The 22,739-nt window shown below is 36.7% G+C and overlaps 1 protein-coding gene and 1 pseudogene across 1 annotated transcript in view; one reads left to right on the forward strand and one right to left on the reverse strand.

The window, feature by feature from the left end:
* POF1B (POF1B actin binding protein) overlaps positions 1-22,739 on the reverse strand; it is a 115,444-nt gene that overhangs the window by 59,382 nt on the left and 33,323 nt on the right. The window contains 2 exon segments of the mRNA XM_065900207.1: positions 12,737-12,919; positions 17,452-17,553. Coding sequence (XP_065756279.1) covers positions 12,737-12,919; positions 17,452-17,553 — 285 coding nt within the window.
* Positions 6,028-6,816, forward strand: LOC136142592 (small ribosomal subunit protein eS1-like; annotated as a pseudogene).

Below are 22,739 nucleotides of genomic sequence, written 5' to 3' on the forward strand. Positions count from 1 at the left end.
CAAATCAAGCCTTGGTAAATTTAAGAAAATTGAAATTGTATCAAGTATCTTTTCTGACCACAACGCCATGAGACTAGATATCAATTACAGGAAAAGATCTGTAAAATATACAAACACATGGAGGCTAAACAATACACTACTTAATAATGAAGTGATCACTGAAGAAATCAAAGAGGAAATAAAAAAATACCTAGAAACAAATGACAATGGAGACACAACGACCCAAAACCTATGGGATTCAGCAAAAGCAGTTCTAAGGGGGAAGTTTATAGCAATACAAGCCCACCTTAAGAAGCAGGAAACATCTCGAATAAACAACCTAACCTTGCACCTCAAGCAATTAGAGAAAGAAGAACAAAAAAGCCCCAAAGCTAGCAGAAGGAAAGAAATCATAAAAATCAGATCAGAAATAAATGAAAAAGAAATGAAGGAAACGATAACAAAGATCAATAAAACTAAAAGCTGGTTCTTTGAGAAGATAAACAAAATAGATAAACCACTAGCCAGACTCATCAAGAAAAAAAGGGAGAAGACTCAAATCAATAGAATTAGAAATGAGAAAGGAGAAATAACAACTGACACTGCAGAAATAAAAAAAATCATGAGAGATTACTACAAGCAATTTTATGCCAATAAAATGGACAATCTGGAAGAAATGGGCAAATTCTTAGAAATGCACAACCTGCCAAGACTGAATCAGGAAGAAATAGAAAATATGAACAGACCAATCACAAGCACTGAAATTGAAACTGTGATTAAAAATCTTCCAACAAACAAAAGCCCAGGACCAGATGGCTTCACAGGTGAATTCTATCAAACGTTTAGAGAAGAGCTAACACTCTTCCAAAATATAGCAGAGGGAGGAACACTCCCAAATTCCTTCTACGAGGCCACCATCACCTTGATACCAAAACCAGACAAGGATGTCACAAAGAAAGAAAACTACAGGCCAATATCACTGATGAACATAGATGCAAAAATCCTCAACAAAATACTAGCAAACAGAATCCAACAGCACATTAAAAGGATCATACACCATGATCCAGTGGGGTTTATTCCAGGAATGCAAGGATTCTTCAATATACGCAAATCTATCAATGTGATAAACCATATTAACAAATTGAAGGAGAAAAACCATATGATCATCTCAATAGATGCAGAGAAAGCTTTTGACAAAATTCAACACCCATTTATGATAAAAACCCTCCAGAAAGTGGGCATAGAGGGAACTTTCCTCAACATAATAAAGGCCATATATGACAAGCCCACAGCAAACATCATCCTCAATGGTGAAAAACTGAAAGCATTTCCACTAAGATCAGGAACAAGACAAGGTTGCCCACTCTCACCACTCTTATTCAACATAGTTTTGGAAGTTTTAGCCACAGCAATCAGAGAAGAAAAGGAAATAAAAGGAATCCAAATCGGAAAAGAAGAAGTAAAGCTGTCACTGTTTGCAGATGACATGATACTATACATAGAGAATCCTATACATGCTACCAGAAAACTACTAGAGCTAATCAATGAATTTGGTAAAGTAGCAGGATACAAAATTAATGCACAGAAATCTCTGGCATTCCTATATACTAATGATGAAAAATCTGAAAGTGAAATCAAGAAAACACTCCCATTTACCATTGCAACAAAAAGAACAAAATATCTAGGAATAAACCTACCTAAGGAGACGAAAGACCTGTATGCAGAAAATTATAAGACACTGATGAAAGAAATTCAAGATGATACAAATAGATGGAGAGATATACCATGTTCTTGGATGGGAAGAATCAACATTGTGAAAATGACTCTACTACCCAAAGCAATCTACAGATTCAATGCAATCCCTATCAAACTACCACTGGCATTTTTCACAGAACTAGAACAAAAAAGTTCGCAATTTGTATGGAAACACAAAAGACCCCGAATAGCCAAAGCAATCTTGAGAACGAAAAAAGGAGCTGGACGAATCAGGCTCCCTGACTTCAGACTATACTACAAAGCAACAGTAATCAAGACAGTATGGTACTGGCACAAAAACAGAAAGATAGATCAGTGGAACAGGATAGAAAGCCCAGAGATAAACCCACGCACATATGGACACCTTATCTTTGATAAAGGAGGCAGGAATGTACAGTGGAGAAAGGACAGCCTCTTCAATAAATGGTTCTGGGAAAACTGGACAGGTACATGTAAAAGTATGAGATTAGATCACTCCCTAACACCATACACAAAAATAAGCTCAAAATGGATTAAAGACCTAAATGTAAGGCCAGAAACTATCAAACTCTTAGAGGAAAACATAGGAAGAACACTGTATGACATAAATCACAGCAAGATCCTTTCTGACCCACCTCCTAGAGTAATGGAAATAAAAACAAAAATAAACAAATGGGACCTAATGAAACTTCAAAGCTTTTGCACAGCAAAGGAAACCATAATCAAGACCAAAAGACAACCCTCAGAATGGGAGAAAACATTTGCAAATGAAGCAACTGACAAAGGATTAATCTCCAAAATTTACAAGCAGCTCATGCAGCTCAATAACAAAAAAACAAACAACCCCATCCAAAAATGGGCAGAAGACCTAAACAGACATTTCTCCAAAGAAGATATACAGAATGCCAACAAACACATGAAAGAATGCTCAACATCATTAATCATTAGAGAAATGCAAATCAAAACTACAGTGAGATATCATCTCACACCAGTCAGAATGGCCATCGTCAAAAAATCTAGAAACAATAAATGCTGGAGAGGGTGTGGAGAAAAGGGGACACTCTTGCACTGCTGGTGGGAATGTGAATTGGTTCAGCCACTATGGAGAACAGTATGGAGGTTCCTTAAAAAACTACAAATAGAATTACCATATGACCCAGCAATCCCACTACTGGGCATATACCCTGAGAAAACCAAAATTCAAAAAGAGTCATGTACCAAAATGTTCATTGCAGCTCTATTTACAATAGCCTGGAGATGGAAAGAACCTAAGTGCCCATCATCGGACGAATGGATAAAGAAGATGTGGCACATATACACAATGGAATATTACTCAGCCTTAAAAAGAAATGAAATTGAGATATTTGTAATGAGATGGATAGACCTAGAGTCTGTCATACAGAGTGAAGTAAGTCAGAAAGACAAAGACAAATACCGTATGCTAACACATATATATGGAATTTAAGGGGGAAAAAAATGTCATGAAGAACCTAGGGATAAGACAGGAATAGAGGCGCAGACCTACTGGAGAATGGACTTGAGGATATGGGGAGGGGGAAGGGTGAGTTTTGACAGGGCGAGAGAGAGTCATGGACATATACACACTAACAAACGTAGTAAGGTAGATAGCTAGGGGGAAGCAGCCGCAAGGCACAGGGATATTAGCTCGGGGCTTTGGGACAGCCTGGAGGGGTGGGAGGGGGAGAGTGGGAGGGAGGGAGACGCAAGAGGGAAGACACATGGGAGCACATGTATATGTGTGGCTGATTCACTTTGTTATAGATCAGAAACTAACACACCATTGTAAAGCAATTATACCCCAATAAAGATGTTAAAAAAAAGAAAAAAATTATGGATTAGGGCTTCCCTGGTGGCACAGTGGTTGGGAGTCCTCCTGCTAATGCAGGGGACACGGGTTCGTGCTCTGGTCTGGGAGGATCCTGCAAGCCGCGGAGCGGCTGGGCTCGTGAGCCATGGCCGCTGGGCCTGCGCATCCGGAGCCTGTGCTCCTCGGCAGGAGGGGCCACAGTGGTGAGAGGCCCATGTCCCACACACACAAAAAGAAATTATAGATTAGAGCTTCGGAGGGAAGTTTGGGGAGTTGTCCATGTAAAGGTGATATGTAAAGGTCATAGAAGTCAAGCTTTTACACCATATAGTCAAGGCAGAAGGGGTAGAGAAAGGAGAAGGCCAAGGGGATGTGTCTTTGGGGAAGATCTGATGAAAGAAGGAAGAGGAGCCTGAGAAGAATTAGAAGCAGCAGTACAGTATAATGGAAAGAAAGAATATCAAGAATACAATGGATCAACATTATCAACTATTCCATCTTATTCGAACTGGAATAAGATGAAAATGAAGCAAAAAAGGAAGTGGAATTTGCAACTTAGAGGTCAATAAAAGCAGTTTCAGAAGAATGTTGAAACTAGAATCTGGTTTTCAAGGTGTTAGGGAATCTGTGGGTAATGAGGAAATGGCAGCAGTGAGTATGCCTTCCTCCTTCAGGGATTTTGCAAGTGAAGGGAACAAAAATGATTGAGATCATAAGTCAGTAGATTGGCAGGGTTGCTAATGGAGTCACCTTGAAGACAAGGTTAGATTATTAATTCTCAAAGACCAGAAGAATCAAAAGTTCACTGAAAGTACAGAGAAATTTTTCAATGAAGTAGGGTGTTGAAGGAGTTCACATAGTGAACTCAAATTGTGATCCCTGGACCAAGTAACATTAGGATAACGAGTGAACTTGGGAATGCAAACTATCAAGTCCCAGCAATCTATATTTAAGCAGGTCAGCCAACTGATTCTGGTACACATTAAAATCTGAGTTCCACTGCCCATTCTTGGTAGAAGGCAAGGCTACCTGCAGAAAATAAGAGAACAGCAATGGGACCTGGAGTGTGAAGAGGGAAAAATAAAGACTATATACTGAGGACCGGGGTGGCAAGTCAATCAGAATTAACTAAAAGGACTGTCTAGCAACAGAAGGAATCCAGCAAGACAGAGATAATCTGTACTAGACTAAATTGGCCTAGTTTGCGAACTTTCTCTAGCACACGAAGTCAAAATCTAGGTGCAGAGAAAGTGGATCGCAGTCTATCCGAAGTAAGAGATTAGCAAAATGAGGACTAATCAGAGAAGGCAACAGTTTTAAGGGTTTCTAGCAAGAGCATTGTTGAATCAGCTGACAGGGGACACCAGCCTGGTTTGGAACTGAGGGCTAGAGAGCTTGTTGAGGGCAAGGCTCAATGGGAATTAGGGAGTAGGAGATGAAGTAAGAAAGTGATGATAAGAGAAAAAGAGATTCAGAATTCCAGATGAAACAGTTTCAAGTGATGTGGAGGTTCAAGGAGTGGCCAAAGTCTATGAGAGCTGAAGATGTAGTAGAAATGAAGAAATTAAGGGTGATGAAGAACCATGAGGACAGAGCATGAGAAAGATCTATCATTTGAGTGGAGAAGTTCTCATAGATGATTCCAGGGCAGGGGTCAGGGGAAAGTGGGGAGAAGATTGTAAGCCTGCCAGTGAAACTGTTGAAGGATGATGAGAGTGACTAGAAGGTCAGTAGTAGTGATAATATGAGCCAAGAGGAGAGGTGTATATGGATTGCAGGGTTTTAAAGGGAGGAAATGGTTGATCAACAAAAACCAGAACACTTGACTGTATAAAATTGTACTGAGAGGGCTTCCCTGGTGGCGCAGTGGTTGAGAGTCTGCCTGCCGATGCAGGGGACGCAGGCTCGTGCCCCGGTCCAGGAAGATCCCACATGCTGTGGAGCGGCTGGGTCCGTGAGCCATGGCCGCTGAGCCTGTGCATCTGGAGCCTGTGCTGTGCAACAGGAGGGGCCACAACAGTGAGAGGCCCACGTACCGAAAAAAAAAAATTGTACTGAGAAAATAATTAGCAATAGATACATAGAAAACCAAACAAATGAAAACATTTAGGGAATTATTAACACCAGCAAATAATGGTTGTACTAATAAAAGCAGCAAAATAGTACACAAATTGGTTCATCAGTAAATAATACTTTCATAGCAATAATAATATAAACACTGAATAATGATTTAGCCCAAAATATGGGGATTTAACTATACTGAGATGATGAAAGGGATGTAAACAGGTAGGTGGGTGATTAATAGAACTAAATCCTTATGTACCAGAATTACCAACAGATAATATACAACGTTGATAAATCAAAAAAATAGCAGCATAAGTATACCCATATTATTTTGCTATATGGAAGTAAAGACAAGAAGAAAAAAAGCTGAGTTGAAAATTGTTGCCTCTAACTTCCGCCCTTTTGGCTCTCTGAGCAGCACCATGGCAGTCGGCAAGAACAAGCGCCTTACAAAAGGGGGTAAAAAGGGAGCCAAGAAGAAAGTCGTTGACCCATTTTCTAAGAAAGATTGGTATGATGTGAAAGCACCAGCTATGTTCAATATAAGAAATATTGGGAAAACACTATCACAAGAACTCAAGGAACCCAAATCGCATCTGATGGCCTCAAGGGTCATGTTTTTGAAGTGAGCCTTGTTGATCTGCAGAATGATGAAGTTGCATTTAGAAAATTCAAGCTTATTACTGAGGATGTTCAGGGCAAAAACTGCCTAATTTCCATGGCATGGATCTTACCCATGACAAAATGTGCTCCATGGTAAAAAAATGGCAGACCATGCCTGAAGCTCACGTTGATGTCAAGACTACCGATGGTTATTTGCTTCATCTATTCTGTGTGGGTTTTACTAAAAAATGCAACAATCAGATTCAGAAGACCTCTTATGCCCAGCACCAGCAGGTCCGCCAGATCTTCAAGAAGATGATGGAAATCATGACCCAAGAGGTGCAGACAAATGACTTGAAAGGGGTGGTCAATCAGTTGATTCCAGACAGCACTGGAAAAGACATAGAAAAGCCCCGCCCATCTATTTATCCACTCCATGATGTCTTTGTTAGAAAAGTAAAAATGCTGAAGAGCCCAAGTTTGAATTGGGAAAACTCATGGAGCTACATGGTGAAGGTAGTAGTTCTGGAGAAGCTGCTGGGGATGAGACAGGTGCTAAAGTTGAAAGAGCTAATGGATGTGAGCCACCAGTCCAAGAATCTGTTTAAAAATCAGACTTTAATGGTGACAAATAAAAGATCTTATTTGTGATAAAACAAAACAAAACAAAACAGAAAATGGTTTCCTCTGGGCATCAGGCGTGCATGGAAAGGGTTGGGACAGGAACTTGCTGTTTGTTTTATGCCATTTAATAATATTTGACCTTTTATGCTATCTATATGCATTATTTTGATTAAAAAGATAAAAACTTTTTAAAAGAGTAAATAAATAACAATTCTTGTTTGCCACAGAACAAGAGTTCAAAAGGGCACAAGAGCAGGAGGTAGCAGGAGACAGATAAGGGTGGTGTTGGAGAAAAAATGGGTCCAAAACAGATGTCAATTAAATTTGGGGAAAGGATAGCAGGGAATAGAGTTTTGCACAAAAGACACTCATTTTCAATAATGGGGATGGAGAAGGCAATAAAGATGGAGAAGAGGGCTTCACTGGTGGTGCAGTGGTTGAGAGTCCACCTGCCGATGCAGGGGACACGGGTTCGTGCCCCAGTCCGGGAGGATCCCACATGCCGCTGAGCGGCTGGGCCCGTGAGCCATGGCCGCTGAGCCTGCGCGTCCGGAGCCTGTGCTGTGCAATGGGAGAGGCCACAACAGTGAGAGGCCCGCCTACCGAAGGGAAAAAAAAAAAAAAGATGGAGAAGGACTGGAGTCACATGTGACTGAATGAGGGAACAGGCAGAAATGCTGAGTTTATTAAGCTAAGCAGCCCAGAGTTTCCATAATTAGTGAACGACTTATGTTAAATAAACATTGTAACAAGCTTCCTGGATATTTGTCAGAAAAAGCACCTGACACTAAGATCTGTGCTGTCTTGATGTTGACAAAAATTAAATTTTCAAATGACAGAAGAAAGGATCATAAGTTGGAGAATTTTCCATTGGCAATAGCACTATCCAAGTGAGCAAGACTCTTCCCTTGACATCTTCCCATGACTCAAAGTTTTCTTGGAAGCCTCAAGCCAAGTGCAAAAGAGTTGTACATGCAATATATATAATTATTTGAGTCTTTCTTATAAACACCACCTGTATAACAACTTGTAAAACAAGTTCAGCTGAGCTTTTCCCTGTCACTAACATATGTGAAATTATCTGTTCCTTGCTAATGGCAGGAAAATGATCACAGCATGTTATTCTTAATGTCCTCGGGGAAAGAAATGTGATTGGTGCTGTTTCGAATTTGAAACCAAAATAATGGTCTTTCTAAGGAGAACCATGGAAAACATACATAAATTAGTTTTATTAAAAATATTTTGAAGCCAGGTTTTTGGACATCTAATTTTCAAAAATATTTTAATGCCTTTTGCTTCTTGGAAAGCACTTTAAAGGTGATTTAGTTTCATTTAAAAATATCATTACAGGGACTTCCCTGGTGGTGCTGTGGTAAAAAAATCCGCCTTACAATGCAGGGGACGCGGGTTCAATCCCTGGTCAGGGAACTAAGATCCCACATGCGGAGCAACTAAAGCCCGTGTGCCACAACAACTGAGCTCTCGCGCTTCAACCAGAGAGCCTGCGTGCCACAAACTACAGTACCCACGCACCCTGGAGCCCGTGTGCCGCAACTAGAGAAGAGAAAACCCACACACCACAACTAGAGAGAAGCCCTCGTGCTGCAACGAACGATCCCACATACCTCAATTAAGACCAGATGCAGCCAAAAATAAATAAAATAAGGAAATAAATAATAAATAAATCTTAAAAAGAATATCATTACAATGGAAACCAATTTTTTATTTTGATGCTTTGAAAGACTTGGGGACTGGGGTTGGGGGAGGAAAAGGCAGAGAATCAAACATTCATTTGTGTACCTAGTATGTGCTTGGCACTAAGCTGGATACTTTACATATTTTACCTCATTTAATCCATTTTATATACACTGCACATTAAGTGTGATTCTCCCCCTCTTTTATAGATGGGGAAATTGAGGTGCAGTCCAGTTAAGTCAATTACCTCAGTCCAGTTAAAGTCAATTACCTAGGATCATGCAACTCAGTAGAATCAGATTTTATAAACCCAGATAATTGAATTGAAAGTCTGTGTTCTTTCTATCTTATTATACTACCTCTGAATTGCAATTTAACTCTAAACACAAACTAAAAATGGGTCATCCTTTAGTTTTAAAGAAGCCTAACTGACATCTGCTCCATTACTCTTCAGAGACTCTTCCACTCATGTGGAAGACACATGTAAGCACCAAGGAGCCTAGGTGAGACAACCCATTCTCTGCCCTACTTTGTCCATGGGATCTGCACAATCGGGTTATCCCATCCCTACTCTGACCAGAAATGGATCCAATCCTGTGTAATCCACATAGGTGGAAATTACCAGCTCTAAGCTTCCCAGGGCACTATTCCATTTTCAGAAGCACTTCAACTTTATCCACATAAAATACTGAAAAACCAGAAGAAAAGTATACAAAAAGCCTCCAGCCTTTAACAAAGCTAAGTCGGAATCTCAAACTAAAAGATGAATAAAAAAAAAAAAAGATGAATAATAAAATAGAAAGTAATATATTAGTTACCAACCTCTGCCTATTTTCTAAACAGACAATATCTGGTCTGGTCAAATATATTATTAGTTGCACTAAGCTAATGAAAGGATATCATAGCATTACCATTGTCACTGTACAAGATTCTTAATCCTATGATATTTTTCCCATCTCTGATAATTGTCCCTCACTCCATTCCTACTGTCATTATCCTAGTTTAAGTTTTACACTTTGACTACTGGAATATTTAGCTTTTAATAATCTCTCTGCAAGTTCTTCTCTGTGGTATTTTTTCATGTTGTAGGCTTTATAGTTTATAAAGCATGTCAAACATATATTTTCATTTAGTCTTTACATCAACCCTGTGAGGTAGACATCACTACCAAAATTTATGGATGAGGATATTTCTGAGAGATTTAGTATTTATTAAGAATACAAAGCTTAGAAGGGACATAGCTGGAACTGGAACCCAGGTCTTCCTACCCTGAAGCTAGTCCACTTTCTGTTATAGCATGAATATCTCCCCAGTGGCAGACTATTAATCCACTGTCCTATTCATGTTTACATTATTGACCAAGGACTCTCCACATTACTCACTCAACTTCCAGAGGGAACTCTCAATAAGCTCTGGAGTCAGGCTACCTATATATGAATCCTGGCTCTACCACATGCTAGAGCTATGCAAGCCTTCACAAGTAACTTAACTTCTTTGAACCTCAGTTTCCTTCTCTTGAACAATAACGGCAACAATGATACCTTCTTCATCTGATCATTGTGAGAAGAAAACTAATCAATATTTCAATCTATCTTGTGCAAAGCTTCTAGAATTAACCTCCTAAATCATGCCTATCAATATTTTCCTACTCAATAACCTTCAATCTTTCTCCATTGTCTGCCAAATAAAGTTCAAAATTTTAAACTTAACATTCGGGAATTCCCTGGTGGTCCAGTGGTCAGGACTCTGTGCTTTCACTGATGAGGTCCTGGGTTCAATCCCTGGTTGGGGAGCTAAGATCCTGCAGTGGGAAGGACCTCATGATCTGGCCTTAAGGTATCATTTTAACCCTACACTCTAGTACTCTTCATCTCATGTCTTCCTTGCCATACAAAACAAACCACGATTCCTGAAACCCAAAGTGTACTTTCCCAAATATATGACTTTTTTCATGAGATTCCCTGTTCTTAGGATGTCCATGCCACACACCACAATACCACGTTTGGAAATTCTGCTCACTCTTCAAAACCCAGGACAATCGCTTCCTCCTCAACAAAGCTTTCCTAGATCTCCCAGCTGAAATTAATTTCTTCTCTCTTCTGTTCCCAAGCACACTGCATGATCCTCTTTTATAACAGACAACACTTTGCTTTGTATAATGTTTTATGTGTTTGCGACTTTCCCTTATTAGAGAATAAGCACCTAAGAGAAATGTGACAATGTCTTACCCACGTTTGTATTTTTCATAGTACCTGGCATGAAGATTTAATGCTTACAAATAATAATTACTACTAAAAATTAGTAATTACCATTTAAGTACTTACCGTCAGCACTCAACAATGGTTAAGTGCTTAACATACATGACATAATTTATTCTTACAATAACCCGGTAAGAAATGGATGATGAATCTTTATTTTATGATGAAGAAACTGAAGCGTAATGAAGTTAAGCATTAGACTGAACCGTATGAAACTGTTGCTCTTTGACCAACTTTGACCTATAAAAATGACAATTTCATATGATTTAACCTAATAAAATGTCTTTCTAATGGCTATTACTAATCCATTTAATTTAAGAAATTCAACACCATCTGGACCATGTTTTAGAGTAATTCTAAAGACCAGTATTTCCATACATGATAATTTTAGGCTTTTTTAGATTGGGAAAACATGGATATTAAATTTTTTGTGGTTCTTTTTTTACCAATATGGCTAAAGTGTATATTTCGAGTTTCAGTCCTTAGAAATAATCTCATTCATATTTAATATAAAACAATCATATTCTTATGTGGGCAGGCTCCCTCTTTATTTTTTCTTATTCTTTTTCTTTTGTCTTTCTGTAGGAGTTGCCTATGAGAGCGGTCAATTTGAGCAAACTATTCTTTATTAGAAAAAAATATGAAAAAATACAAAGAGTGGATTATTCCCCACAGTTCCAGTTATAATTGTTAGTTTTTCCAAGAAACAAGACAATCTTTTTTTCCTTTAACACATGTATAACAGAGGTTTACAAGATTCTAAAGTATTCAGAACATAAATTAGTCACTGATGATTGCATCCCAAGATACTTCTTCTTAGCAAGTAAGTTTTAGTTTCTATTTTGTTGATGTAACAAATAATAAAATGTATGCCTATTCTGACTTGAGTTAATATGCCATATTTTCAAAGAAAACATAAGAAATAATGGTCACATGGTGACCATTACAACCATCTTAGACAATATCACTTCCAATTCATTATTCACTTAAATATCATACTTCATGAAAATATTTAATGTTGCACAACTGTTGGACCCATTTTAGAACTGAGGATCAGCTAGAAATTAAGTGTTCATTGATCAGTCCTTAACTCCCCTCATAGATTTAATGTATTAATAAACCTGAATTATTTTGTCTTCTGAGAAGAGATGGAAAATTTTGTTTTAAAAATGTCATAATACATATACCCTGAGAAAACCATAATTCAAAAATAGACATATACCACAAGTTCATTGCAGCACTATTCACAATAGCCAGGATATGGAAGCAACCTAAGTGTCTATCAACAGATGAATGGATAAAGAGGATGTGGCACATATATATAATGGAATATTAGCCATAAAAAGAAACAAAATTGAGTTATTTGTAGTGAGGTGGATGGGCCTAGAGTTTGTCGTACAGAGTGAAGTAAGTCAGAAAGAGAAAAACAAATACCGTATGCTAACACATATATATGGAATCTAAAAAAAAATGGCTCTGATGAACCTAGGGGCAAGACAGGAATAAAGACACATATGTAGAGAATGGACTTGAGGACACGGGGAGGGGGAAGGGTAAGCTGGGACGAAGTGAGAGAGTAGCACTGACATATATACACTACCAAATGTAAAATAAATAGCTAGTGGGAAGCAGCTGCATGGCACAGGGAGATCAGCTTAGTGCTTTGGTGGGAGGGAGACGCAAGAGAGAGGGAAGGGATATGGGGATATATGTATGCATATAGCTGATTCACTTTGTATACAGCAGAAACTAACACTACACTGTAGAGCAATTATACTCCAATAAAGATGTTAAAAAATAAATATATAAAAATGCCATAATAAAACATGAATCTTCATGGTATAACTCCTCAATATTTTGATGAAAAAATAATGTGGGTACCTATACAGTGGTGTGAGCAGTGTTTAAGAGATTATTTCAGTTTTACAAGGAATCAGCTCATTAATCTTACCTGCTCATGTGTATGGTTTGAGTCACTATGATACAGTTCAATTCCAGTGTTTGTAGAAATTGAATCACTTCCTGTGATGGTTTGGATTTGCTGGCTAGAATGGGATTGTTGATAGTGTAGAGAGTGGAAGATCTGGGGCTGTTAGACAATGTGATGATGGCACTGAACCTGAGGATAGCATTCCTAAAATACATGCACATGCCAAAAACAGTCACTCAGAATAAAAATAACTAATAAAAGAAAAGCCAACTGAATCCACTTTAAAAAATTTAATGTGTTCTTTCACAAGATAATTCAAACCCTAGGATTTATAGTTTTAATAAGTGATATATTATTTTTTCCAATTATTCCATTGTGAAAAATTGTATTGAACTCTATTTTTATTTGACCAGGTGGCTGTAAACATCCAAATACTTACCTAAGTTGGCTAGAGAATTGCATGTTCTGATTAAATTAATATTACAGTTATACTTAACACTAAAACTATAATGAATATTAATATTAATATTTCTTTGATGATTCAACAGGCACTTCAGGATCTAATTACAAAATAATACTGAAGATGTTGATGGATATAAATTAGAAAATAATATAATGTAGTGATTTTCAATGTCAGGAAGCATATTAGAAACACAGTGGGGGCAGGTGAAGTTCTTATGCTTGTGAAAATCAAGCATAAATTTAAAAAGATTGGAAAACAGTGACTAAGCCTTCAGATTCAGAAAACATGGATTCTAACTCTGATTCTACCACTTACTCTGTGATCTTGAGAAACTGTATATACAACCTTTATAAGCTTCAGTTTCCTCATGTGTAAAAGTGGAGATAGTATGTACCTCACTGGGTTGCTATGAGGAGTAAATTAACTAATGTTTGTTAAGTGCTTAGTACAAAGTAGGTGGATAATTAACATTTATTATTATTATCATCATATATTATCACTGTCATCATCATCATCAACTTAATCATCATCCACCCCATTAATTCTGCAGGTGAAAAAAAAAAAATAACCATGAGGTCCAGAGAAGTAAGATGATTTACTTATAATGACACAAATAATTAATGGCAAAATTGGGACTGGAACTCATGATTTCTTGCTCAGAGTTCTGTCAGAACATTAAACTGAATTTGTACTGTCTTCAAAATATTTTGGAACTTCTTTTCAAACTAAATCTTTGCTATCTGCTTGCTTATTTACCATGGCTTTTTTCTGGTAAGTGTAGAGCACAGAATAAAAATAGATATCTGGTTATAGTTTGGGGGATTTCAGGTATGCTTGAATTTTCTATATTATTTTGTTATTATCCTACTTTGAAAGCAGGCACCTGAAAGCCAGTTTTCAAAGAAAAACATACTCTATTTGAATTATAATGCTACATTCATGCACATACAATTAACTTTGAAAGTATAAATTCAATGCTCTATTTCCTTTTGACTGTTGGAAAGGTGACCTATATTAATAAAGTAAGGCACTTCAAATTTTAAAAGTTTTTTATGGAACAATTTTCAAGCTATATTAAATGAAGAAAGCAAGATGTATAAGGATGAATATAATATGCTCCTTTTGTATAATATGTTTAATGTACATACATGTGTATTTACAAATATATACAGCTGCTTTTAAATGCATTAATAGAGCAAAAAACATTTTAAGAGTAACTGTCTCTGGGAGGAAGAACTGAGGGACAAGAGGATCAAGATAAAGAAGCTGTTTTTTCACTATATACATTTTAATTCTCTTTTCACACTCTTTTTGTACCTTTTTATACTTTTTATGCTTTGAAATTTTTTACCATGTATACAAATATCTTTTCATGTATACAAAAAAATTTTTGAAAGAAAAAAAAATATATATAAAGAAACACATTTTACAAGTAGACACTGCCTTGGTAGACATATAGATAATAAAGGTCATAGAATCAGTTCATAGAATTATTTTCTCTAGGCTCTTTTCAAATATGACCTACTTTACAAATATGCTAGCACTAAGTAAGAGCTCTACAATTTAGAAGCCTGACTGTGTACTATCAGTAACTTTTGTACAAATTTTGGGGGTGAATGTGTCATCTGTTCTTTTATGTTACAAAATACCTTCATACACTAGATTAGGATAAAGTCAGAGTGATAGTCAGAGAACGCTTTCACCAGTGGGGAGCTTGTACACTACTGAAGTAGAATTCCTCCTGAAAAAAAAAATGTGTCCCTTAAAAAGCAGATTAGGAAAAAACTTTGAAAGGACAATAAATAAAACAAAACCCATTTCTCAATCATCTTTCTTTATTAACGCATCAGTTGAATAGAATGCTGACAGTTTCTCCATCTGGGATGTCTTGTGGTTTTCCTGAGCCTATTTGGCATCTGAACCACTCATTGGTACCACTAAAGTCTTAGCAGGTTTTCAGTTTCTATTCCTCACACCTGACTACTAAAATTATTGTTCCAAAGCAAGATATTCATACATTTCTCATACTTTTGAAGCATACCACAAGCTGAGTTTTTAATGTACAAAAGATCAAACATTTCTGATTTACCATATATCTTATCTTTTTTGCTCAAGAAAAATATACACAGAGTACAATTTATATGAATTGGATAATTATCTTGCAACTGACACCACTTTACCACCCTTCTACTATAAATACCTCTTTTTTTGGACAGGTCCCGTCTCCTAAGAGCTAGTCCTATTTGGATTAGTCTCATATGACATTAAACAGGTTCATCCAGACTCTGGCTTTATCCAGCTCATCGCATTGTATTTCTGTCACTGAGGAAACTCAACTAGGTCAAAGCAGTTGTATGCATGTTTCCTTTTACCTTGGGAAGCCTCCCATGGCAGTTCCAAAACTCCCAAATCATTTAAGTCATTAATAAGAAAAGTGGACATGTAAAAGTAAATATTCTAGTTAACAGTAAGTAGCAGCAATGTTCTATTAAAGGAATTCTTCTTTAATTTTTCCAGATGCATAGCAATAATAATGTATAGGATATTCAATATTTTCTTCTAGGGCCAAGATTTAGAAAAGCTGTTTATTCCCTTTGAAACAAGAAGTTGGAAGCAGCATGAAATGATGTGTCTCAAATATTCCTTCCTATTTAAAGTGTGTCAGGCATTGTTTTGGCTGTCCAGTTAGATAAAGGACAGATGTTATAATCTGGTAGCTTGAGGAAAATGCCTTCTGAAGAACTAAAATATTTTGAGAAATTTTTCTGTTTGGTATCATAATGTCTAGAAATATTCTGCAGTTCTTTTGGAAAATATGTATTTAATATGTACTCTACTAAACCCTTCAGACTATATACAGTTTTCCAAGCAGACTAGAATCTTAAAGATTTGGATATTTATGATCCTGAGAGTTTACTCTTTTTCATTTTTATTGGGTATCAAATGAGTAATGATGTATTAGTTCCTATGAATTGGGTAACAACTGACCATAAATGCTCATAAAAATAAGACATGTTCTCATGCCAAGAAAAATGAAAAAAAGAGAATTTAGTATATTTTAATGTTTCAGTTGTATATGAGAAAAATGATTTTGTGATCAAAATTCATTTGATAATATTTAACTGCCTGTTTTGGGTTGAATTGTGCCTCCCAAAAAAAGATTCATTGAAGTCCTAACTCCCAGTACTTCGGAATGTGAACTTATTTGGAAACAGGGTCTTTACAGAGGTAATCAAGTTAAAATGAGGTCAATAGGATGGGTCCTAATCAAACATGACTGGTGTCCTCATAAAAAGAGGAAATTTGACACAGAGACAAACATGCACAGAGGGAAGACCATGTGAAGACACAGAGGGAGGGTGCTATGTGACAATAGAGAATTAAAATTATGCACCTACAACCTGAGGAACACTTGAGGCCACCAGAAACTAGGAGATAGGCAGGGAAGAGTTCCTTCTATAGAGGCTCTAGAGGGGGCATCGCCCTTTAAACATGGCAATTTCATAGTCCTGACCTCCAGAACTGTGAGACGATAAATTTCTGTTGTTTCAAGCCACCCAGATTGTGATACTTTGTTACCACAGCCCTGAGAAGCTAATACACTGTCCTAGTTCAAGAGATAAATTCCAGGATTTGTCTGGGCTGCGAATGCTTGTACCCACTGAGGAGATCAATGTGAAACCTCTTCTGGTTACAGTAACAACTCTGCTTAAAGGACGGAAGCGCAGGGGGAGAGAGGAGCTCTAGATGCCATGGAATTACCATCACCCTGCTGCAGTTTTGTACTCTGTACTTGGTCTCTCAATTTAGCTTAATGGAATTTCAAAAACTGACTTCAAGCTTTAGCTTTCTAGACCTTTTACAGTATACAGTATTTTACAGATCTGTTCATAGATAGTGTTCATTTAAAAATTCACTTCATATTAAATGAATTAAGATAAAATTGCAATGTTTTATGATTTTTGTGAGCCTCATTTAAAAGAAACATACAAAACATTGAGATATCTATATTAAGTTCAGATTCTTAATTTTCCCCGTGACTGGACATATCTTTATTTTAGTTTCCCTTTCAGTAAAATGCGGACAATACTTCAAATGAGGAAATGGAAATGAAAGTGTTAAGGATGATACAAAGGGCTGTAGATATAATGAGGTATCATTATATAGCGAGCTTGCCTGGCACTTGACAATTGAAGGTCATTTTAGCTCTATTAAAATATTCATAATTCAAAAGTATACACATAAAATAAGCCTTAAAACAAATTTCACTTACCTGATCTGTATTTAGCTTCTCCACTTTTCTTATGGTTTTTTCATAAATAACATTATTTCCTGGAAAGAAATGGCCTCCTCTTAGGAATGGCGACAGTGGTTCCTATAAAGACAGTAAAGACTGTGTTTTGCTTTGAAAGTTACCTTTTCAGAGGAATCTGAACTTAAGCAAATATGCATTCTCCAATAAAATCTGAGGTAGTGGCAGACTTTAGGAGGAAAGTGGAATGACATCCCAAAAAGGTTCTGAGAGATATAAGGATATAGTAATAAAAATAGTCCATTTTCTCAAACAGAGCAAACTGTATCTCCCACTACATTTTACTAAGCCTAACAGTGTTTTGGGGAAATTGGAAGAGTGGGAAAGATTTTTTTTCTGTTCCTAAGGCAAGATAAGTTTCCTCTGAGGTAGACAGGCATGAGGTCAACCTCATCTAAACTGGGTTCACTGGCAAGTTACTTTCTATGCCAAAGTTATTATTAGAGAAATGCAAAATAAACATAATTCAGCACCACTGAGCCATAAAGTACGTAGAACTGTATTAAAGATTTTTTTCTTGGAACTCAATTTGGGTTCCCTTGAAGTGTACAATTCCTACTTGTGATTACAATCAAAGCTAAGGCTCTCAGTACAAAGTATGTTTTGAATACTGAGAACAGAGTAGAGGCTTTAAGAACCACTGTATCTCCATATAATCAACTAAATTGATGTAGGATTATCCAAGTGCTTAGAGGTTGTCACCAATATAATAATGGGTGGTGACATACCCAAGATCTGAAAGAAACCAGGAAGGGCTAATAAGAATCAGACCAGGAGTCCAAAATAAATGTACTGTGTATTATACTCCTCTCCTTTCTTTTGGTTTTCATATGACTTTTCACTTGTATAGGGAGAGTGAGGGTTATTTTGTTACAAACCAAAAATTGCATTCATTTATTTTTGTAATGCAAGGGAACAGTAGAGAAGGGGATTGGCTAAACCTATTACCAGTTAATGTGCTTAGGACCATTTCAAAACCAACAAAATATGATAGCATTTTTGTAGTCTGCTATTGTAAAAACTGTTAGAACTGGACTAAAACACTGGTTTTTGAGAAGGCAAGACACTCTTGAACCCAAAGTATACACTTCTTGTATTCAAGTTTGGATAAAGGGTGCTTTAACTTAATGTTCCTGGGATACTTTGGTAAAACAAACATATAAGTGATTCGTTTTGACCAGCTGATGAATTACCAAATCTAAAGATGGATATATATTTTAAAATTCCCCTAGAAACTATTTTGTGTTTGTTTTTGTAAAAAAAGCCTCTTTGGTAATACATGTAACACATGTCTACATTCATGTAACATGTTTAAGAGCTTATTATGCACAATATACTTTGCTAAGTATTATAAGGCATGAAGCAAAGTTAGATTATTACTAGGAGCACTGAATATTGATCAGGGTTCAAACTGTAGCCAGCAGCCTATACTTGTAATGTTCTCAAGCTAAGAATGGTATTTATATTTTTAAAGGATTGTAAGTAAAAAGAAGGAAGACCAAGACCCTATATTTCTAAAGGACTATAAGTAAAAAGAAAGAAGACAAAGACCCCATGTGGCCAACAAAGCCTAAAATATTTACTATATTGCCCTTTACAGGAAAAGTTTGCTAATCCCTAGTCTAGATGATATATGAACACAAATACCTATAATACAAGGGAGAAAGAGGCAAGGGCCAATAAAAAGTACAGAGAAATAACTTATGGGATGGAATTCAGAAGAAGAAAAACCGAGTTCCATTGGCAGTGCTTAGGTAGGTTACTTGGATCAGGTAGCATTTAAGAGAAGGTAAAGGTGGGCTTTAAATATAAGGAGGTGAAAGAAAATGGTATTTGAAGTGATGGAAACAAAGTCAAGACACCAAGGTTGGAAAAGTGTAAAGTTATATGTAGGGGTCATACTTGGCAGATGGAGTTGGTTCTGCAAGCAGTGAGATACCTTTGAATGTTTTTAAACGGGGCTGTGATTTGAACTTAGGTCTACTTCAGGAAGATTAATTGGGGAATGGAAAGAATACGGGTGAGGAGACCAGTTAGAAAATTATCCTAAATCAAGGACAGCACTTTTCAAAGAAGACTCTGAGGTCTTGAACCTGAGGAATCTACTATATGGTAAATGGGCTCAAAAACTAAAACAGTAAAAGTGGAGACACATGGAGTTTTCTGTGCTCCTGGTAAGAATCTAGGTCAGATTCATGTTTTTATTCCTCATAACACTTAGCAAAGTATATAGTGCATAGTAATCCCTTAAACATGTATTAACTTATTGCAAATAACTAGCAAAAGAACTCTTTTACAGCACACAGTTGAAAACACATGTCTGGAACTAAGTGGGGATTTCATGGCTATTGTTCTAGATTTCAGAATCATAGGTTTAGAAGTTCTAGTTAAAACCATGCAATTGCTGAAAAGGCAAATGAAGATCAAAGACAGAAATTCAAATCTTCAGACATATGAGAATCATAAGAGAAAAATGTCATACAGTCAAGAGAAGAGAAGTTTTTAAGAAGCAATAGGAAGGTGAGTGAAGGTATAAATGCTTCAGGGAGGTCAACAGGTGAGAAATACAAAGTAGATTGGATTTGAACTACTATGAATCTATTGGATTTGACTACTAAAATTAATGGAAATAGGTATAATAAAAAAAATTTCTGGGTTAATAAAACCTATATTCAGTTCTGCCTCTATCAGCTACATGCTGTGGAAAGTTAGGTAAGTCATTTACCTTCTCTGAGGCTCAGTTCCAAAATTTCTGGGTTAATAAAACCTATATTCAGTTCTGCCTCTATCACCTACATGCTGTGGAAAGTTAGGTAAGTCATTTACCTTCTCTGAGTCTCAGTTCCTTTATCATAAGGATAGTAATGCAGGGAACTTTATGCCAAGCAAAATATGTATGTTAAAGTACATTTAATCTGTCAAGTTAATGTATAAAAGGCATTGGCTTTGAATAATACAGTAATATAATATTTAAAATCAATACTGGTTTTAAAATAATTTATGAGAATCTTGTTAGAACTTTTCTAGGATATAAAGTTTAAAAATACACAAAAGTAAGCTTGTTGAGGACAGGAACTTTATCCATCTTAAATACCCCATAGTGAATGAACAGATGATTGGATGAGAAGGGACGATATGAACTCTTATATAAGGATATAAGCATCTTCTAATAGGGGAAAAAAATTTAACAAAAGCATGAAATTTTCTTCTCTATGAACTAAAATTCACTCTAAATGCTGAACCATTATTATTTTTTAAGAAGAAAAAGGACTTAGGTGCTAAGAGTATTAATTCTCCCTAAACTGTGTGTTGGACTTATTTTAGATGATCTACTGAAAGAAAAACTTCTAAATTTAGGGAACTATTATTTTCCCCAAATCTATAAGAAAGTAAAACCAAATATTAATATGAATAGATCACTCTGCATAAAACAGGTCAGCAAAATTAATCAAAAGTTTTAGATTTCTAACAAATGAGTTGCTAAACAGTTTCACTATTTGGTAGCTTATTTTATTTTTCTACCTGTACATTGGAATTGGTGCCAGACCCACCCTAAAATTTAACAGGTGTTTTCAAAGATGGCTGATCTTATAATTTAATTGTTACTTTTAGAACGTCTGGGAGTAGTTCTCACATCTAACAAAGTACATATTCCCCAGCATCCACTTTACTGTTTCCAGGCCATGAAACCTTGTTGGAGAACATTTTTTTAAAAAGATTTGCTGATGTGGCTCAGTACGAATTCAAGTTATCCAACTTTAAGAGGCCCTCCGACATTCATGGTCATACTTGTATTCACCAAGTTCTCTATAACTACGGTTACAAATATTTTTTTTCCTCAAAGCCCCATGCTCATGTTCGTTCATTCACCTTCTACTTACTGAGAAAACCAATATAATCTGTCCAATGAGATTCCTCCATTTTCCTCCCCACCTCAAAAATCTCTTCAGTTTCTGCTCGTTCCACTCATTATGGAATAACAGACCCCTCTTTTATCTGGAAGTCACTTCTCTGTCTGTACCGGGAATCCTATCCACTCTTGACTCTTCCAGAATTGTGTCCCCTTTCTTCCCTTTCTCTGCTGCATCTTAACTTTTCCTTACTACTAGTTATTTCCCTGTCTATAAATCTCTTAGATCTTCAAGATTCTGTGATACTACCCCACCTCTCCTCCTTTGACCAATATCCTTTTTAGGAGAGTAATCCTCGCTTATTTCCTCCACTTCTTGATCCAGTCACCCATTAACTTTTTGCATCTGGATTTTGCCTCCGTATGTATACCACAACTGCTCTCTCAAACATCACCATTGCTTTCTTAATGGTCAAACTCTATTTTCAAACCTCATCCTCCTTGGCCCTTTGGCCATTTGAGATGGTTGACCACCCCCTTTCTCTATTTGCTTCAGTTAGTCTGTGTTCACATCCCTCTCTGACCGCTCCTCTACCTGTGAAAGTGGTTCCTTCCTTCTGTTCTTTTAGAGTAGGCATTTTAGGTTCTGACCTCAACCCCTTCCATTACCCCTCAGTGATCTCACTCATTCCCACAGCTACAAAGATAACTTTAAGAGGAATAACTCCTATATCTTTAACACAAATGTGACCTTCCTCAAGTCACTTTTTAACTGCCTGTTGGGCATCTTCGTTGCCATGTGTCTCAAAGGCTACTGGTTCAAACAGATCTCAGTCTCCCCATTTCCAAAACCAGCTTCTCCTCTCCCCTACTCTTACTCCTTTTAATTGGGCTACCATGTTCCCTGTATCTCAAACTGAAAAGCTTATGTCATATGTGACTTTTCTTCTTTTAACCCCAAATCCAATATAGGTTATCAAAACTTGTCAAAATTACCCCCAGAATAACTGTCAGAAAAGATAGAGAGTGACACATTTAGTCAGAAGACCTAAGCAAGTCACACTTATTTAAGCTTTTATTTCCACATTAGTAAAATGGTACCAATAATGATGTTCATTGTAATATTTCCTTAAATACCACAATAAATCCTTTTCTGATTTCCCAAACAAATGTGTTATCTCCAGCCTCTGAACTTCAGTAAGACTTCATCTGTATTTCTCTTATGGCATCTATCATACACCTCACCATATATTTTACATAGATGTTTGTGGACATATCTTATTCCCCTTCCTGAGAGGAACTGTAAGCCCCTTTGATTCAGGAACCATGTCTTATTTCCTTTTATTTTCCAATTTGAAGGCTGTAGAGTGCCCTTCCCAAAGTAGGAGTCTGTGAGTGG

The sequence above is a fragment of the Phocoena phocoena genome, chromosome X (assembly GCF_963924675.1).
Source record: "Phocoena phocoena chromosome X, mPhoPho1.1, whole genome shotgun sequence".
Lineage (NCBI taxonomy): Eukaryota > Metazoa > Chordata > Mammalia > Artiodactyla > Phocoenidae > Phocoena > Phocoena phocoena.